The sequence below is a fragment of the Esox lucius genome, chromosome 23 (genome assembly GCF_011004845.1).
Source record: "Esox lucius isolate fEsoLuc1 chromosome 23, fEsoLuc1.pri, whole genome shotgun sequence".
Classification (NCBI taxonomy): domain Eukaryota; kingdom Metazoa; phylum Chordata; class Actinopteri; order Esociformes; family Esocidae; genus Esox; species Esox lucius.
This window is the reverse complement of record NC_047591.1, coordinates 22,540,558-22,559,556: the sequence shown is the minus strand read 5'-3', so window position 1 is coordinate 22,559,556 and position 18,999 is coordinate 22,540,558. Positions and strand designations below refer to the sequence as shown.

The 18,999-nt window shown below is 46.3% G+C and overlaps 1 protein-coding gene across 4 annotated transcripts in view; it reads right to left on the bottom strand.

The window, feature by feature from the left end:
- LOC105023997 (WD repeat-containing protein 7) overlaps positions 1–18,999 on the bottom strand; it is a 149,809-nt gene that overhangs the window by 97,303 nt on the left and 33,507 nt on the right. For 3 of the 4 annotated variants that reach the window (XM_013140291.3, XM_020042862.3, XM_034290238.1), the window contains exons 15-21: positions 17,792–18,025; positions 16,864–17,157; positions 16,521–16,717; positions 12,390–12,481; positions 7,944–8,033; positions 4,238–4,356; positions 2,754–2,877 (exon numbers count right to left, since the gene is read on the bottom strand). In XM_013140291.3, the coding sequence (XP_012995745.1) occupies positions 2,754–2,877; positions 4,238–4,356; positions 7,944–8,033; positions 12,390–12,481; positions 16,521–16,717; positions 16,864–17,157; positions 17,792–18,025 (1,150 nt within the window). The remainder of the gene's footprint in view (positions 1–2,753; positions 2,878–4,237; positions 4,357–7,943; positions 8,034–12,389; positions 12,482–16,520; positions 16,718–16,863; positions 17,158–17,791; positions 18,026–18,999) is intronic. The other variant, XM_034290239.1, reaches the window with a different exon arrangement.

Genomic DNA, 18,999 nt, shown 5'->3' with positions numbered 1-18,999 from the left:
ATAAAAAGGAACACACACACACTCAGTACTGCCCTGGCAAACAAAGAGAGATCAGATTGACTGACCCCCACAACCTTGCTCCCTGCCGAGGTCAGGCTCATGGCTGTTCCCTATCTGCCCACGGCCTCTCCCCCTCTCTCCCCCCTTCTCCCCCCCCATCTCTTTACACTTCTCTCCCCCCTCCTCCCTCTCCATGGTAACACTAGACTGACCAGCCGGAATCTGTTGCCATGGCAGCCGTTCCCCAGAGCCACCTAGCCCGAGTGTCTGTCTACTGCTCGGACGGCGGCTCTCTGGCGAGGAAAGGAGACTTGGCCGTTCCACTGTTACTGACAAGGCACAATCCCGCTCTCTTCCAGTAACCCCACACACACACACACACACACACACACACACACACACACAGGAGAGAGAGGCAGAAGGACACAAGCACACCAGCAGGTTTTGAGGAAAAGTGGGGTGGATGCTGGGAAGAAAGAGGTCCTCTGTGGGCTGGATGGAGGGATGGATGGAGGGTGAAGGAGGAGGGGAGGGTACAGCGGCTCCCAGCCCACCACCCCAGAGGGTTCTACTCTGTCTGCATTAATTATTCAGCCCCGCAGCGCAAGCAGGCAGATAAAAGCTACTCCTAACTTCAGACTGGGTCTTTCTATTTCTGGACGGGGAGAGACAGACAGGGCAGGACCAACCGACAGACAGGCGAGGCTACGTGGGCACGGCAGGCTAGGGACACGGCAGGCTAGGGACACGGCAGGCTAGGGACACGGCAGGCTAAGGACACGGCAGGCTAGGGACACGGCAGGCTAGGGACACGGCAGGCTAGGGACACGGCAGGCTAAGGACACGGCAGGCTAGGGACACGGCAGGCTAAGGACACGGCAGGCTAGGGACACGGCAGGCTAGGGACACGGCAGGCTAGGGACACGGCAGGCTAAGGACACGGCAGGCTAGGGACACGGCAGGCTAAGGACACGGCAGGCTAGGGACACGGCAGGCTAGGGACACGGCAGGCTAAGGACACGGCAGGCTAGGGACACGGCAGGCTAGGGACACGGCAGGCAAGGCTACACAGACTACCCAGTAAACAAGTTGAGGACATAAATCGCGCTGCATGGCTCTAGTTGAGACAAAGTGACCCAGTGTTGTCTTGGTGAGCCCTTGGCAAGTATCTGGAAACATTACCTTGGCACTAATTAAAACCTGGACAAAAATAAGTGATGTTTGTTTCAATGGGCAAGAGACAATTGACTGAATTTGTTTGTATCGCGGTATCAGTCACCATCGAGAGGGCACTTGACTTAATTTATATATAGGGCATAAGACAAGAAACAACTTTTAAACACATTAATTCCTGTGAAAATATCAAAACGTAAGAATTCCAAACCCTCTCCAAACTTCGACAGACAACATCCGTGTCGATTTCACGTTGCAACCTGTTAAAATGGGGGAAACACAGAGGGCCACTGTATGATTCAAAAGTAGCAAATACGTTCCCAATTAGAATGCAGACACTGCTTCTACACATGGTCTCATTCAAATGTATAACGCAATTCAGACTAACTCCTTTTCTCCCCGGCAGTGTTTCACTGGTGAGAACAGAATGCTTGGTGCTGGGGCTAGGCCCATTACGTTCTCTAATTTATTTAGCTAGTAAATAAAAGCTGATAGCAGAGTTAGGGTAACGGCTGACATGGGGCTAATTGGTTAATGCTTTGAGAGGCACGGCCACTCTCACACAAATATACTGCATAGCAGATACAGACACAGAGACCACTTTAACAGACCTGTGTCACACATCCATTATTTACAAACAGGGAGTAGCCATGTGTGTGTGTGTGTGTGTGTGTGTGCGTGCGTGTGTTTGTGTAAGTTTTACTATCCTGTTGAGGAACAAATGTTATGGAAAAAGTTAGAATTTAGGTTTGGTGCGACAGTTTGATTCAGGGGTGATCATGTTTAGGGCCACAGCTCCACCAGACAGGCAGCTTGATAGTCCACCAGATTGCCATTGTACTTTTCCTTGGAAGTAGAATATGTTACAAACAGGGTTGTTGAAGTTTTACAATAATAATTGCTTTTTGGACTTATTACGCAGCAATTTGATTGAGTAGCCATTTCATAACAGAAACATGGTAAGACGTGCAGATACAGCTCAACTGGATCCCGCCAGCACGCCCTCAGCTCCATGCATCCCATTTTCTGCTCACTTGGCTTCACTTTCCTCCCACGGTAAACAACAGCCTGTGGGACGTCCTGGTGCAGTTACATATGGGCTCTGTGTCTTGCTGTCCATTATAACCCACACCAGACAGACACACACACACATCCCTCTCAGTCTCAACACCCAAACACAGTCTCGACACCCGAACACAGTCTCGACACCCGAACACAGTCTCGACACCCGAACACAGTCTCGACACCCGAACACAGTCTCGACACCCGAACACAGTCTCGACACCCGAACACAGTCTCGACACCCGAACACAGTCTCGACACCCGAACACAGACGCTCAGTGGAAACACTCACTCAGCCACACTAGTCTATAGGTTTGTGCTCGTCTCTCTGTTTTCCTTCCTGGAGGATGAACCTCCAGGAAGGTGTGTTTTACTGAGAACACCCAGCTACGTTGGAACCTGAAGATCTACGCACGTACGTGACTGACTGACTGACTGGCTGGCTGGCTGACCAACGATGCTACACACATAGACGAACCAACAATGACAGACACACACAGTGCAGCACGGACACTTACGTGAGCTGACTTGGTCGACGTACTGGGGCAGGTAGGGAGCCCACAGGTCGATGGTGTCCTTCCTGCCTGACTGACCAATCCTCCGCAGCTCAGCCAGCAACAGGGCCTGGGCTGCCTCCCTCACCTGGAGACACAGAGGTCACAGCATATTATATACCCCCCAGCCAGGCTATATCCTAGACCACATATTATATACCCCCCAGCCAGGCTATATCCTAGACCACAATGACCCAGCCAGGCTATATCCAAGAACTGATCCAACCTGGCTATGTCCTAGACCCCACTGACCCAGCCTGGCTATGTCCTAGACCACACTGACCCAGCCTGGCTATGTCCTAGACCACACTGACCCAGCCTGGCTGTGTCCTAGACCACACTGACCCAGCCTGGCTGTGTCCTAGACCACACTGACCCAGCCTGGCTATGTCCTAGACCACACTGACCCAGCCTGGCTATGTCCTAGACCACACTGACCCAGCCTGGCTATGTCCTAGACCACACTGACCCAGCCTGGCTATGTCCTAGACCACACTGACCCAGCCTGGCTATGTCCTAGACCACACTGACCCAGCCTGGCTATGTCCTAGACCACACTGACCCAGCCTGGCTATGTCCTAGACCACACTGACCCAGCCTGGCTATGTCCTAGACCACACTGACCCAGCCTGGCTATGTCCTAGACCACACTGACCCAGCCTGGCTATGTCCTAGACCACACTGACCCAGCCTGGCTATGTCCTAGACCACACTGACCCAGCCTGGCTATGTCCTAGACCACACTGACCCAGCCTGGCTATGTCCTAGACCACACTGACCCAGCCTGGCTATGTCCTAGACCACACTGATCCAACCTGGCTATGTCCTAGACCACACTGACCCAGCCTGGCTATGTCCTAGACCACACTGACCCAGCCTGGCTATGTCCTAGACCACACTGACCCAGCCTGGCTGTGTCCTAGACCACACTGACCCAGCCTGGCTATGTCCTAGACCACACTGACCCAGCCTGGCTATGTCCTAGACCACACTGACCCAGCCTGGCTATGTCCTAGACCACACTGATCCAACCTGGCTATGTCCTAGACCACACTGACCCAGCCTGGCTATGTCCTAGACCACACTGACCCAGCCTGGCTATGTCCTAGACCACACTGACCCAGCCTGGCTGTGTCCTAGACCACACTGACCCAGCCTGGCTATGTCCTAGACCACACTGACCCAGCCTGGCTATGTCCTAGACCACACTGACCCAGCCTGGCTATGTCCTAGGCCACACTGACCCAGCCTGCTTACCCCGCTAACACCGCTAACTTTGCAGCCCCCCTGGACAAGATGATAGTGTGTCATTGATGACTCAGCAAATGTCATGGGTGCCATTATGTAACTGAGAGCGAGGGGTTTCCGTTAAAACATTGTCCCATACTTTTATACTGTTCCCCTCAAGGCAGCGGAACAAAACAGGACACCCAGGCGATGTGTATTACCTCCAGGCATCGATCCTGCCAGCGTCGGGCCAGCATCTCCAGCAGGGGAGGGCGGAACTTGTCCAGGCCCAGCAGGTCTGGGAGCATCACACAGTGCATTGCAGCCAGCTGACTCCACCCTGGATGGGGACAGACCGACAGACACACAGTCACCGGGACAGATCAACAGACACAGGGTCACAGGGACAGACTGACTGACACATAGTCACCGGGACAGATCAACAGACACAGGGTCACAGGGACAGAGTGACTGACACAGGGTCACAGGGACGAAACGACAGACACACAATCATGGGGACAGAGCGACAGACACAGGGACACAGGGACAGAGCGACAGACACAGGGTCACAGGGATGAACCGACAGACACACAATCACGGGGACAGAGCGACAGACACAGGGACATGGGGACAGAGCGACAGACACAGGGACATGGGGACAGAGCGACAGACACAGGGTCACGGGGACAGAGCGACAGACACAGGGTCACGGGGACCGAGCGACAGACACACGGTCATGGGGACAGATCAACACAACACAGAGATAGCGCGCACACACACTCACACACATACTTCATACTGACAGATCACGCTAACAAACCGACTATCCACACTGGTATAAACTTTTATAGAGAATGCTGCTGGCGGCTGTATAGAAAACATTGAGAGCAATATATTGTACAGAAATATCCAACCAATGGCCATCACACAGTAAAATTAACCATTTAATACATTAATATGAACCATTTAACACAATAATATTAACCATGGAACAACAAGGAAATTACCAGAGCTTCTGCACAATTTCAATAATGTACACTACCGATCAAAATAACAGGAATGCAGACAACATTATTTGATACCAAACATAAACCAATAGTATCCACATATATCTGAATATATATGGGTTGGGACTTAATGTTGCTGATTAGTGGATGGAAAGCATTCAAAATGGATTGGTTTATCAATGTTGAATGGTCCAATGACAAAGAAATTACTGTGTTTCTTTGCCAAGCTGTGCCATACAGTAACATATACTTACCTTCACTAAAGGCTGGTTCTGTTAAATGTGACCAAAATAAAACATTTGTTATTTACCAATCAAAGAACGCAACAAATATCAGAACTAAAATGCTTTAAAAAAATTCCTGTAGTTTCCATTATCTTTAATTAATGTAATGGCTTGGACACACAATAACATTTGATTTATGAAAATAGAAATTATAGCACAGAATTTGCTTTTTGGGGACTAATGAAGTCATGACCATATACAGTTAGGTCCGGAAATATTTGGACACTGACACAATTTTCATAATTTTCTCTCTATACGCCACCACAATGGATTTTAAATAAAACAACTGAGATGCTATTAAAGTGCAGACTTTCAGCTTTAATTTAAGGGGTTAAACAAAAATATGAAACGTTTAGGAATTGCAACCATTTGCATACATAGTCCCCTTTTTCTGGGGCTTAAAAGTAATTGGCCAAATTGACACAATCATAAATAAAACGTTCATTCTTAATACTTTGTCAAGAATCCTTTGCAGGCAATAACTGCTTGAAGTGGGGAATGTATGAACATCACCAAACACTGGGTTCCCTCCTTCATGATGCTTTGCCAGGCCTTTGCTGACACTGTCTTCAGTTGTTGTTTGTTCGTGGTTCTTTCTGCCTTTTGTCTTCAGCAAGTGAAATGCATGCTCGATTCGGGTTGAGATCAGGTGATTGATTCGGCCATTGCAGAATATTCCACTTCCTTGCCTTAAAAAACTCCTGGGTTGCTTTTGCAGTATGTTTTGGGTCATTGTCCATAAAGTGAAGCACCGTCCAATCAACCTCATTGAATTTAGCTGAATCTGAGCAGACAATATATCCCTATACACTTCAGAATTCATCTGGCTGCTTCTGTCTTATGTCACATCATCAATAAACACTGCCTCCAACGTGTTTTACGGATGATGTGGTACGAGCCGTTCCAAGCCTTCACCACACCTTTTCTTCCCATCATTCTGGTACAGGTTGATCTTAGTTTTATCTGTCCAAAGAATGCTGTTCCAGAACTGAGCTGAGATTTTTTGGCAAAATCAGGCCTTTCTGTTCTTGAGGCTTAAGAATGGTTTGCACAATGTGGTGAACCCTCTGTATTTGCTCACTGGAAGTCATCTCCTTACGGAAGACTTGGATAATGATATGCCTACCTCCTGGAGAGTGTTCTTCACTTGGCTGGATGTTGTGAAGGGGTTTTTCTTTACCATGGAAAGGATCCTATGATCATCCACCACTGTTGCCTTCCGTGGACTTCCAGGCCTTTTTGTGTTGCAGAGTGCACCAATGCGTTTTATTTCTCAGGATGAACCAAACTGTTGATTTGGCCACTCCACATGTTCCGGCTTTATCTATGATGGATTGTATTCTCTTTGCAGCCTAAGGATGGTCTGTTTCACTTGCATTGAGAGCTCCTTTGACCGCATGTTGTGGGTTCACAGAAAGCTTCCAAATGCGAATGCCACACCTGGAATCAACTCCAGACCTTTTATTTGCTTAACTGATGAAGGAATAACAAAGGAATAGCCCACACCTGTCCAAGAAATAGATTGAGTCAACTGTCCAATTACATTTGGTCTCTTGAAAAAGAGGGGGGCTACATATTAAAGAGCTGTAATTCCTAAACCCTTCCTCCAATTGGGATGTGAATAACCTCAGATTAAAGCTGTCAGACGGCACTTTAAGCCCATATTCATATTTAACTGTAACATTAATATCTTTGGGTAAACAGCCAAAATAACAAAACTTGTGTCAGTGTCCAATTATTTCCGGACCTAACTGTATCCCCAAAAATGTCTGCCTTTTAGATTCAATGTTCTGGACATAAAATAACGTATTTCAGTAACAATTTACAAAATGTTACTTCTCCTGAAAGTAAGAAATTTTAAAACCTTTTTAAAAAAACAAACAAAACTGTTTAGATCATTTTGAATTATATTTAAAAAAAATGTCTAAAATAATCCCTTGATGTTCTCGTCAAAAGGAACTCAGAATCCAGCTCAGGAAAAAAAATAGATTCACCATTTCACAAAAATGAGAAAAAAAATAACAATTTAAATATTATCGAGTTAACTTCTCCTTCATGTGTCCAGTTTTCCAAAGTCCAAAGAAATAGAAGCTTTCCACGAACCCTCCTGTAACGATCTAATCTCTGAACCTGAATCATTGGCTCCCTGATGGACAGAGGCATGCAGACAGAGGTCACATCCAGGTCATAACCATGGCAACATCTGTAAACCTGTATTCACAAAGCCTATCAGAAAAACCCAGGACGATTTCAAAGACAAAAAGGAACACCGACTCTGAGAAGTTTTGTGAATATAGGAAGTGGAACGGACGGACCAACGGACACACTTATACACAACCAGGACTGGACGGACACACAAAACTAAACAACACACAACTGAGATCAGGCACCAGTTGGAACCAAAGGAAACTGAAACGCACAGCAGACGGCCAAAAGAAGAACAGAGCTAAAGAGAAAGAATGAATGACAGAAAAAAAGATAAACAGAGAGACAAAAAGAATGACAATAAACTACAGGAGAAAAACCAACAAAACGAAGAACTAGAAAGAAAGAACAAGAAAGAGATGGGGAGATGAGAGAGACGGAGCTACAGAGAGGGCCTACGCAGCAGAGTAGGTTGTCAGGGTTGCTAGTACCTTCGTTGACTGAGGGGCATTGGTAAGCAGCGGGACCTGGGGGGGGAGCCCCCGAGCCAGGTGTGGCAGTCGAGCCGACAACAGCAGCAGCTTGCAGAGGAAAGGAAAGATCAGTTAAGAGGAAAGAAAAAAAGAAAGAAAAAGAAGGGGGAAAAAAAAGCACGGACCCCAGAGCTTTCAGGAGAACAGAAGAAACAAAAGTTAGTAAGGGAGACAGAGAGGGACAGTGAGAAAGAGAGACGCCGACAAAGTAAGGAATCAACAGACGGCTCGATCGGGGAGTGAAAGGTTTCATATGATTTAGTAGCACAGTGGTATAGAAATATCAAAAAGAGGAAATGTTTGCACTATTTTAACATAAAGAAACAACAATCCTATTTAGATTTTTTTATGTTAGATTTTTAGAGGAACCAAAGACATACAATTTATAAAATACATTTTGACTTATTTTCATTTAAAAAGAAATCTGAATCCTATAGAATGATTCCAAATCATAGCAAATAATCTTCATGGATGTGTTTACTGGGGTAGTAACATTCAGAGAGCTAGGTTTACACTTGGGTTGTCATGAATGTATTTCAGAGAATTTGAGAGAACTTTATCCAATTAATAATAAAAGAGTTACAAATCGGTATATTACAATTTGCCAGAGGAATGAATTAATATGAATATTTTTGAAACATAATTTATTACTTTTTGTGCTACACTGACATTTTAAATCCCCACCCCTGAGTGAAATACACCACTGAAACAGTGAGTTAGAAGACAGTTGTCAGACACACATCAAATACACAAGGTGGAAGAGTTCAGTGGGAGAAACAGAGTTTTGACATGTGAAGTTAGGAGGATGGGTCAAGGTTCTGTAGTGACATCTCTGAAGGTGGAGATGGTGCTGGAAAATGTCATTTGTGATTCAGAGTCCCACCAGGCTTGGTAGTGTCCCCACTGAACTCTCTGCAGAGTGGAGCGGGGACGGGTGAGGGCAGATGCCCAGGGAGAGGCCAGGCCTCAGGGTCGTTGGGAGAGGGGCGCTCCCCCTGGAACCCAAGCACTGCCAGGCAGAGAGGAGGACCAAGCCATGCAGACAGTAACTGACACGCAGGAGAGAGGAGGGACAGAGAGGAGGAGAAAGGAAAGGGAGGGGTGAGAGGAGAGACAGGCAGGCAGGCAGGCAGGCTGGCAGGCAGGCAGCAGATTGACAGTGTCAGAACTGGAGGAAAAATTAAGAAAAACAGAGAGATTTACAAATTGCACTGTGATGGAAGAATTGGGATAATAAAAGTAAACTGTTATTTGCAAAGATGCGATAAAATTACTTGCAATATTATAATAGGTTGATAATACCAGTATTAAATATACTTCCCAGTGGCTAAACTGGTTAGATAATGTGATTATTATTTCAACCGATTTTGCTTACTGGGTTAGTTGTAAAGAAGATTTCCACACTTCTACAGGTCCCCATTTTAATCAAAGCTAGGTTTCCAGATACACAGATGTGACAGTGAACATTTTCTAATTAGAACAAAACACAGAAACTCTGAGGTAGCTTATTTTCCTCAGCTTTTTTCTTCTGGAATAAAACCAAAAAAGATAGAACCCAAGAAATCGGCCCAGCAGACAGAACAAAGCATTTAGTTTTTCCTCAGTCCAGATGCACCTCAAATCACAGCTGGGCCTGCTTCCTTAAGAAACCCCCATAAAGGAGGAAGCATACATTTCCCCAAATCCATCACCCTCAGCCAGTGGAGCGGGCACATATCTCGCCCCGCTGATCAGAACGCCCAGCACACGTCCCCAACAACCCCCTACCCAGAGTGAACAGAGCGCAGTTCAGGACACCGGGCAGGACTACCGAATGACTCCATTAAAAAACACTTAATAATACAAACGTAGAACGGTTTTCACAAACCCATTCAGATCAATAAAGCAGGAAACGCTCTGCACCCGTTGAGTAACATTCATTATCTCCTCAAACCGAAAGAACCATTGAGAATCAATATGCCATGTATCGGAGACAGCCACAGAGAGCAGAGAAACACCACCCTGCCTGTCCATGGCAGACAGTCGGTCATGAAACAAAAATGGTATAAATGTTATGTTTTTTTTTTTTTTGGTTTGCAATGTCTATATTGTATTTGTTCGTTCGCTTGCACGAAAAGAGCTGGCCACCTACAACCATTGACTGAACAAGTGGGTTTGTGATGGATGTGTCAGGGGGTTAACACACACACACACAAACACACAAAACTGTCCACAAACGTCCTAGTATACTGGCATAAGGCAGAGTGATTAGCATCTGAATGAGAGGAGGGCCCTTCTGGTCATCGTGTGTGAACAATGTGAGGATAACACAGCGATTTAGGATGTCACCACATGACACCCCCTCTCAATGGACCACAATAAGCGTGTGGCATGTATAAGTGGACATCAATGAGTCCACGCGCCAGGCCCAGCAACAGCCTAACCCCTGGGCGCCTGGTGTGGGAGCGAGTTGGGTGTACAACCAAGCAAGCATTGTTCCGGCCGACTATCTCGGAAACTTGGTCAGAGCACCAAATCTATAGATTTAATGTATACTTTATGACGCCACAACAAAGACCTGTACCATGATTGGTTAAGAATGTTTACCATTGTCGTGTAATTAAAAAATATGGTTGTTATTATTTGTTGACAGGACAGTAGAAAGGTGAGACTACCCCAGTGTTCCTCGACCCTGCTCCTGGGCCCCCCCCCCAACCTGCATGTTTTAGATCTCTCCCTGCTCTGTCACACCTGATTCAAATGATCAGCTCATTATCAAGTCCTTCATGAGCTACATCAGGTATGTAGTGGAGGGAGACAGGTATGTAGAGGGAGCCAGAGAAGAGGACAGGTATGTAGAGGGAGACAGGTATGTAGAGGGATCCAGAGAGGGAGACATGTATGTAAAGGGAGCCAGAGAGGGAGACAGGTACGTACAGGGAGACAGAGAGGGAGACAGGTATGTAGAAGGAGCCAGAAAGGGAGACAGGTATGTAGAGGGAGACGGAGAGGGAGACAGGTATGTAGAGGGAGACAGAGAGGAAGACAGGTATGTAGAGGGAGACAGAGAGGAAGACAGGTATGTAGAGGGAGACAGAGAGGGAGACAGGTATGTAGAGGGAGACAGAGAGGGAGACAGGTATGTAGAGGGAGACAGAGAGGGAGACAGGTATGTAGAGGGATCCAGAGAGGGAGACAGGTATGTAGAGTGAGCCAGAAAGGGAGACAGGTATGTAGAGGGAGACAGAGAGGGAGACAGGTGTGTAGAGGGAGCCAGAAAGGGAGACAGGTATGTAGAGGGAGACAGAGAGGAAGACAGGTATGTAGAGGGAGCCAGAGAGGGAGACAGGTATGTAGAGGGAGCCAGAGAGGGAGACAGGTATGTAGAGGGAGACAGAGAGGGAGACAGGTAAATGGAGTTAGACAGTGGAGTCAGTGGAGGGGGGACTCTAATCCCAGTCACCAGAGGACATTTGTCTGTTACAGTATTATATCATTAATAAATATAACATCCCACATGTGACTCAACAGTGAATAGACAGTTTTCTGCATGTGCCTCCTGTTTCAAAAAAAAATTCAACAACAAACACACACGATGGATGAGATTTAGTGCGAAAGGAGAAACAAAAACACATTCTGTATGTCACATTTCAGCCTTGTGCCATCAGAAAGATATTGTAAAGATACTAACTACTTCTCTCAAAAACTACTTATGTGCTGCGATGCAGCTGCCTGATATTAACCTCTTCATTCTGACGTGGGTCTCACCGGCAGAAAGAGAACATCCTTGGACCGGTGTCAGTCCGGGAAATGGCCAACGGAGGAAGAACAGAGTCCAGAACCTCTTCAAATCACAGAATTGGGTAAACGTGCCACTTAAAATCATGTTCTCACCCCTGACCTCCAGCCACAAAGTGCTACGCCGTAAATATCCCCTAAGCTACATTAACGGGGCGACAAAATGGCCGCCGTCGTGTCGCAGTGCTGTCATGTGTCCGAACAGCGTGATGACAGGGTGTTTATACGGCTCAACCTAACACACACACGCACAAGCACACACACACACACACAGAAAGACGGACAGACCAGCCAGATATATTGATGTGAAGCCCAGACGGATGGCTTGGTCATGTCAGGGTAGATGATCTATATGTGTTCTATAATAGAATCAGCCAGGGGTGTGCTTGAGGAACTGCCACCTCCCTCCAGGGGGTAAAGACAAGGAGGTACTATAAGGCCACCACCCAAATGGCAGCCAATGGGCTCTGCTCAAAACTAGTGCACAGAACCAGGGAACAGGGCGTCATTTGGGAGCGCCTGACAGGTCAGCAGACTACAGATCTGGTGTTATGCCTAGGAGGAAGCGGCCTGGCCGGGCTCCCGGTACATCGTGGGTTCTGAGTCCAAACGTTCCTTTGTTGTTACCTTGTTTGATCTGTCCCTGCACGGCCGGGCTGGAGGCCTGGGGGGGCGCTGCCGTCCTCCTGGGGGTCTCCGGGGTCCCGGGCCGAGGAGGCCTGAAGAACAGAAGAACACAAAGACGCCATCAAATATTTAGCAGAGACAGCAGCAATGGAACACTTGAAGTGCTGTGTAGAAACAACAAGCTTAGTAGTTTGGTGTGTGTGTGTGTGTGCGCGTGTGTTTTGTCAGAGACTGAGATTGAGTGGGAAAGAGGAAAATGAATTATTACCATCAAGTGGGTTGAGGGGAATGACAACTAAGTATCCCTACACTAACTTCAGACTGAGAGGAAGCCCAGCTCGAGAAGCAGCACTCTGTGGTATTTATAAGGGACCACATCATTACTGCCTGTAGACGCCTGCAGCGTGTGAATGTGTGTGTGTGGATGAATGTGAATGTGTGTGTTTGTGCTTGTGCTTGCATTCCCGTGTGTGTTACAAGGTTTATTGATCACATTCACATTACAGCAGATGTTGTAGCGATGTGCTTGTGTCTTGGCTCCTAAAACAAGGCAGTCGGTCAGTTAAATAAAGTAACTCTAACAAAATACAATAAAGACACACAAGTGCAATTACAATAATAATACCCCAGTCTACAGTACCCCTAATACCCCAGTCTACAGTACCCCCTAATACCCCAGTCTACAGTACCCCCTAATACCCCAGTCCACAGTACCCCCTAATACCCCAGTCCACAGTACCCCCTAATACCCCAGTCTACAGTACCCCTAATACCCCAGTCCACAGTACCCCCTAATACCCCAGTCCACAGTACCCCCTAATACCCCAGTCCACAGTACCACTAATACCCCAGTCTACAGTACCCCTAATACCTCAGTCTACAGTACCCCTAATACCCCAGTCTATAGTAACCCCCTAATATCCCAGTCTATAGTAACCCCCTAATACCCCAGTCTATAGTAACCCCCTAATACCCCAGTCTATAGTAACCCCCTAATACCCCAGTCTATAGTAACCCCCTAACACCCCAGTCTATAGTAACCCCCAAATACCCCAGTCTACAGTACCCCATAACACCCCAGTCTACAGTACCCCTAATACCCCAGTCTACAGTACCCCTAATACCCCAGTCTAAACAGCCGGACCCAAAGCCTTGCTAAACAGCCGGACCCAAAGCCTTGCGAAACAGCCGGACCCAAAGCCTTGCTAAACAGCCGGACCCAAAGCCTTGCTAAACAGATGCCCTGCGCTGCCGGGATCTAGCATTCTGTGATCCAGTGATGTAACAAATCCTTCCAATTCTGGAGGGAAACTTTCAAAACGTTTTTCCCCAACAATCTAGTTGTGCTCTCGAGAGAGCAAAATGAGTGTAAAGTGAGGGAGAGATTAAGTTTGGCTGGAGAGAAAAGGACGCCTGTGGGCTTTGGTAAATAAAAGAGCCCTGTGACAGAACGCTAAGACTGGGCAAAGGGGACTGACAGAGTGATGGGGACGGCCAGTGGGGAATTTTGAGGGCTTTCTAGGCTTTTGAAGAAGGTCTAAGGATTGTTAAAATAACAGTTCCTTTTAATTTTTTTATTTCTTTATACATTTAGGGGAAATGTCCATCTACTACCTAGATTTTTTTTTAAAACATCAATGGTATTCCAGTAATATATAACTCAATTATTAATATAATTAGGTAATTCTGCTTTGTGGTGAGGTAATGAATCATAATGGTAATGACGATAGCGGTGTTAGGGTAATGACAAATACAGGGACCATACCGAAGGCCACCAATCGTCATTTTCATTTCATAATTAATTTGACTAATTCCGAAAAAAAGAGCTGTTTTGAAAGAATCTGATGCGATTGGTCAAAAGCCAATTTGTAGAAAACAAATGTGTTTTCTGTAAATGGGAATTTATTGACAATTGACAAATTGACAAACAAAAAACAAAAGGTTAAATTAATAAAACACAAATACTCAAGTGTGTCTTTGTACATCGACATGGATTTCATCTGGACTTGGACCTCTTAAATGAAGGGGTTTTATGACATATAAGACTGATTCAGTTTGACTCCTCTGTAAGCCCATGGACGGGCGAATCGGGCCAAGGTCTCGTCTATTGGGCGACAAGGCATCGAGGCTGGATTCCTATTGATCAAGACACGGACACATTTATTCAGCTATTTGGAGTCCAGATAGAAACGGGATAGAAACCTTTTAGAGCAATCAGGACCCATTGTAGCAGTCTGTATAAAAGGCTTGTTCAATGCTCTGCTACGAGGGAGCTACATAAAGCCTCTCTCTGACCATTGATTTCATTTAGGGCCCCGTCCACTGTTTATCACATTGAGAGCAGGTTAGAGTAGACACGGGCATGCCTCCTAAACAGTGCCCTATCCCCCATGCAGTGCGCTGCCTTTGAACAGAGCGCATGGGGCTCCGTACTGCGCTACAAAGGGAATAGGACGCCATTTGGATTACGTGGAGGGAAATGCAATCCTCTGTTAAACACCAACCAGCTTATCCCATTTAAACAGTTGATACAGGGAACACAAAACAGCAAGCACTTGTGATCAGGTGGAAAGCGCATGAAAAGCCAAGCTGTTAAGATAAGACGTGCAGTGGCCTGACGATAAGAGTTCATTAAGAAAAGGTAATGTGTGTCAGAGGGTTGTAATGGAAACTACTCTTCAATATGGGCTGATCGGCGTTGGAGGGCGTCAGGGGGCAGGTTAGTGAAGTGGGTCATGGATAGGGTTAAGATGACAGTAATATTGTGATGGTCGTTAAAATCACGAAAACGAAACTGACTTTGAACTGGATTTGAAAAAACATTTTTGAAAGGCTGTTTTAATTTTTGTCAGGGAAATAACACGTTCTGGAGCTTCTTATTTCTTTCAAACTAGCTTGGGGGGAATACACCTGTACTGCAACACTGTCATAAATCTAAGATTGCCATATAAAAAAAAATATGTTTTTAAATATTGAGTACTGGCTTGGAGCTACTACCTGGATGGCAGAAAGTAAGTTTACATGCCTATCCATCTGCCTGTCTGTCCATCCTACCGTCTCTACCTCCTCCTTTCATACAAAACGTGCCTGTCCAATTCAGTCCACCCGCACCCTTGTTTTATTAAGACCATAATAAAAATACATGAAAGGGCAAGGGGGCCAGCCATCCACAGTCTTCATGAAATTGTCATCCTCTCCGTGGCATTTCAACAGCAGCATGGTGTTGGTAAATAATTTACCACCCTACGGAATCGCAGAGAAGCCCTGACAATAAGACCACGTTTTCTCTCCTCTCTGATCTCAGAGCAAATAGCCAACTGCGGCTGTACAACGGCTCAATACCAGCCAGGGAGACCCCCAGCCCATGGAGAAATCTTCCCCAGCGGCAGTCACCTCCCACTGGGCAGGGTGCTCACAGAGGAGAGGGTACTACAAGAAGGGGACAGGTAAATAATACAGCACCTGGCTAACACTGATCCACACATGGTCCACTTCAGAGAGACAGTAGTTAACCAAGACAACAGAGTAATTAACTGAGAGAATGGAGGGGTTACCTGGGAAAATTCAGCAGTATACCCAGATAACACAGTAGTTAACTGAGACATTCCAGTAGCAGACCAAGTTAATGCAGTAGCTAAACGAGATAATGCAGTAGCTAAACGAGATAATCCAGTAGCTAAACGAGATAATGCAGTAGCTGAATGAGAAAACTTGGTAGTTAACCAAGATAATTTAGTAATTAACTGAGAGAATACAGTAACTAACTTGGAGAATACAGTAATCAACAGGGAGAATACAGTAATTAACTGAGATAATACAGTAATTAACTGAGATAATACAGTAATTAACTGAGATAATACACTAGTAAACTGAAATAATACAGTGGTAAACTGAGATAATACAGTAGTAAACAGAGATATAGTACTTAACTAAGATAACACAGTAGTTAACAGAGATAATAAGCTGAGTTAATAAAGTAGTTGACTATACATTATACTGTGTTGTGTACATGTGTGTGTGTGCATGTGTGTGTGTGCATGTGTGCATGTGTAGCCGCGCGCGCGTGCCAGGGCCCGTGTCGGGCAACACACCTAACAGATTCCAGTTTAATGACAGTCCATAACAACATACCTAACAGGAGCCTTCTTCATGTGCTCGCCCACAAAGGTGGCGTTGGTCATGCCCATCAGGGTGTTGGCCAATGAGATGACAGAGAGCAGGTGCTGGGTGGTGACCGCCCGGGACACCCCGTACGTCCCCTTACCGACCATCTCTGACAGGGACCACTTCCTGCCCGTGGTCTGGGTCATGTGACGCTGCAGGGACTCCTACAACCGAGGAGACACACCGATTGGTCAATCCAACACGCGCAAAAAATCAAATGAGGAAACGGGAAAACCGCATCATGTAAAGTAACACGTACATCCGAGCGGAGCGCTTTTTTAAATAAAAAAAATTAATTTTAAAAGTGCACCTTGAAGGTGGGCAGCATGAGGGACATGTGTCCACCGCGGGAGACGAGTCCAAAGGAGATGGGGCAGTGGGGTTTGAGCATGCCCAGTCGCGTCAGGCACACGTCGTCCAGGGGCCCATTGAGGCCCCAGGCATGCAGACAGGACATGAACAGTTTGGCCGTGTCCATGGTCAGGTTGTACTCCAGGAGAGACAGGGACTTGGACTTCTCCTCCCGCCTCCTCAGCTCCTCCTCCTCCTCCTCGTCTTCGTCCAGGAGGTGCTCCTTGATGGTCTCCTTCATGGTCTCCTTCACCTGGGGATGACAGCAGGGCCGACACTCAGAGGCGTAGAGGGATATGGAAAATTATTACAGAAATATCTTATCTATGGAGGGATTGTAAAATTGTGACTTGATGTTGGTGTATTAATGAAATGTAATCAAAGAGTTTCGGTTTTGTGCAGATAAGCAGACGCTTCGCCAAGCGTGCTGAAAAGCTTATGTTAAAAGCACTAAAAGCACAGCAGATTGTCAAGAAAATCCAATCCAATCTTAAAAAAGAATAACAAATTAATAATAACAAATTAAAAATCTGAAGCCACAAGTAGCACAGTATAGTAATGACACCCCTTAAAAAGTTGTCGAACTAAATTTCTTTTTTTTGTTTTTACATATTTTGGGTATATTATATTACATGGAACACATTTTGATGTTTTTTGTAATACTTATGACAGAAAAAGCGAACCCAATATAACAATCACAATGCAATTACAATACAAGAAACACATTTTTCACCCTAACCTAACCGGCTGCTGTTGTACCCTTCGGCATAAGAACCTTAACTTCATTTTGCCGTTGCATTCATCAATAAACACTGAAAGTGCCTGGTCAGCCATCCACTTGCAACACACCATGTCATTTTTAGACAAACACAACCATCCATCCAAACCTGTTTGAAGATCTTGTTGGCCAGGAAGGACCCTCCCTTGTCGGATGCTCCCTGGGTCTTCTGGAGGGTCTCTGGGGAGACCACGGTAGGACTGGGACGCTGCGCCTCCTCTGTCAGGAGCTGAATGATCACCGACTCAACATCGAAGAACAGGACGTGCATGTCAGGGTCCGTGAGGTTGGTCTTCATGGCCTGAACCACCAGACTGGTGTTGGAGTACTTCTGCAGATTACCCTGGAACACACAACGCACACACGTTGAACGGTTGGATGCTTTCATGTACATAAACTCTGCAATTGTGTTCTGCTTCCATTCACCGGGTCTGGATTCGGGTACAGAACTTACAGGGTAACAACAATGTCATGATCACCATTGGTAAGGCTAGGCTCATCTGTTCCAGAAGCGACCTCCACCTGTCTCTGGCCGACACCCACCAATCAGAATCATTATTCCAGTTCCAGGTGTGCAGCAGGTTTCAATGGGCAAGAATCAGTCATCTCCATTATGCCCTTGGGTAAATAATTTGGTGGGAGCTTTTCAGATGGGTGACCATGACAATGTTCTGTATCCTTTCTCATTGTCCGTAATCTTCAGATTCCAGTTTAATGACAGTCCATAACAACTTGGAATATATTAGGTGGATTGTCTCCAGGCCAATCACAGACACTCATTCGGTTTTCAAAACAAAGCAGGTTCAATTTGTAAACATGCTAATCGCTAGTCAATTTAAATTCAATTTGAACAGCCCGGTACTTCACTGTTTGCATTGGTAAGGATGTTTACACAGAAATTAGCCGTGGCTGCAATTACTAGACTGTCCCCAGAACATTACTTTACTCCTTTTTCCCAGAAGAAGTAGGAGACCGAGAGAGGGGTAGACGGAAAGAGGGGGAGACCAAGGCAGCTGTGGGGACCCACACCAGTGGCCCTCAAACCGGTCCTCGGGGACCCTCAGCCATTCCATACATCGATTCCAGTCCTGGCAAACCCGATTCAACTTGTCAACTAATCAACAAGCCCCTTGAATAGTTGAATTAGTTGAGCTAGTTCAAAGTTACAACGAAACTGCGAAATGCCTCAGGGTCCCCAAGGAGAGGTTTGAGAACCATTGCGTCCCCCGTCCCCCCCGCCCAGCCCATGTCTATCCTGCATCTGCTCCGTCCGTGAAGGAGGGAGGGAGTGTTCGACAGACATCAGAGGAACGGCTA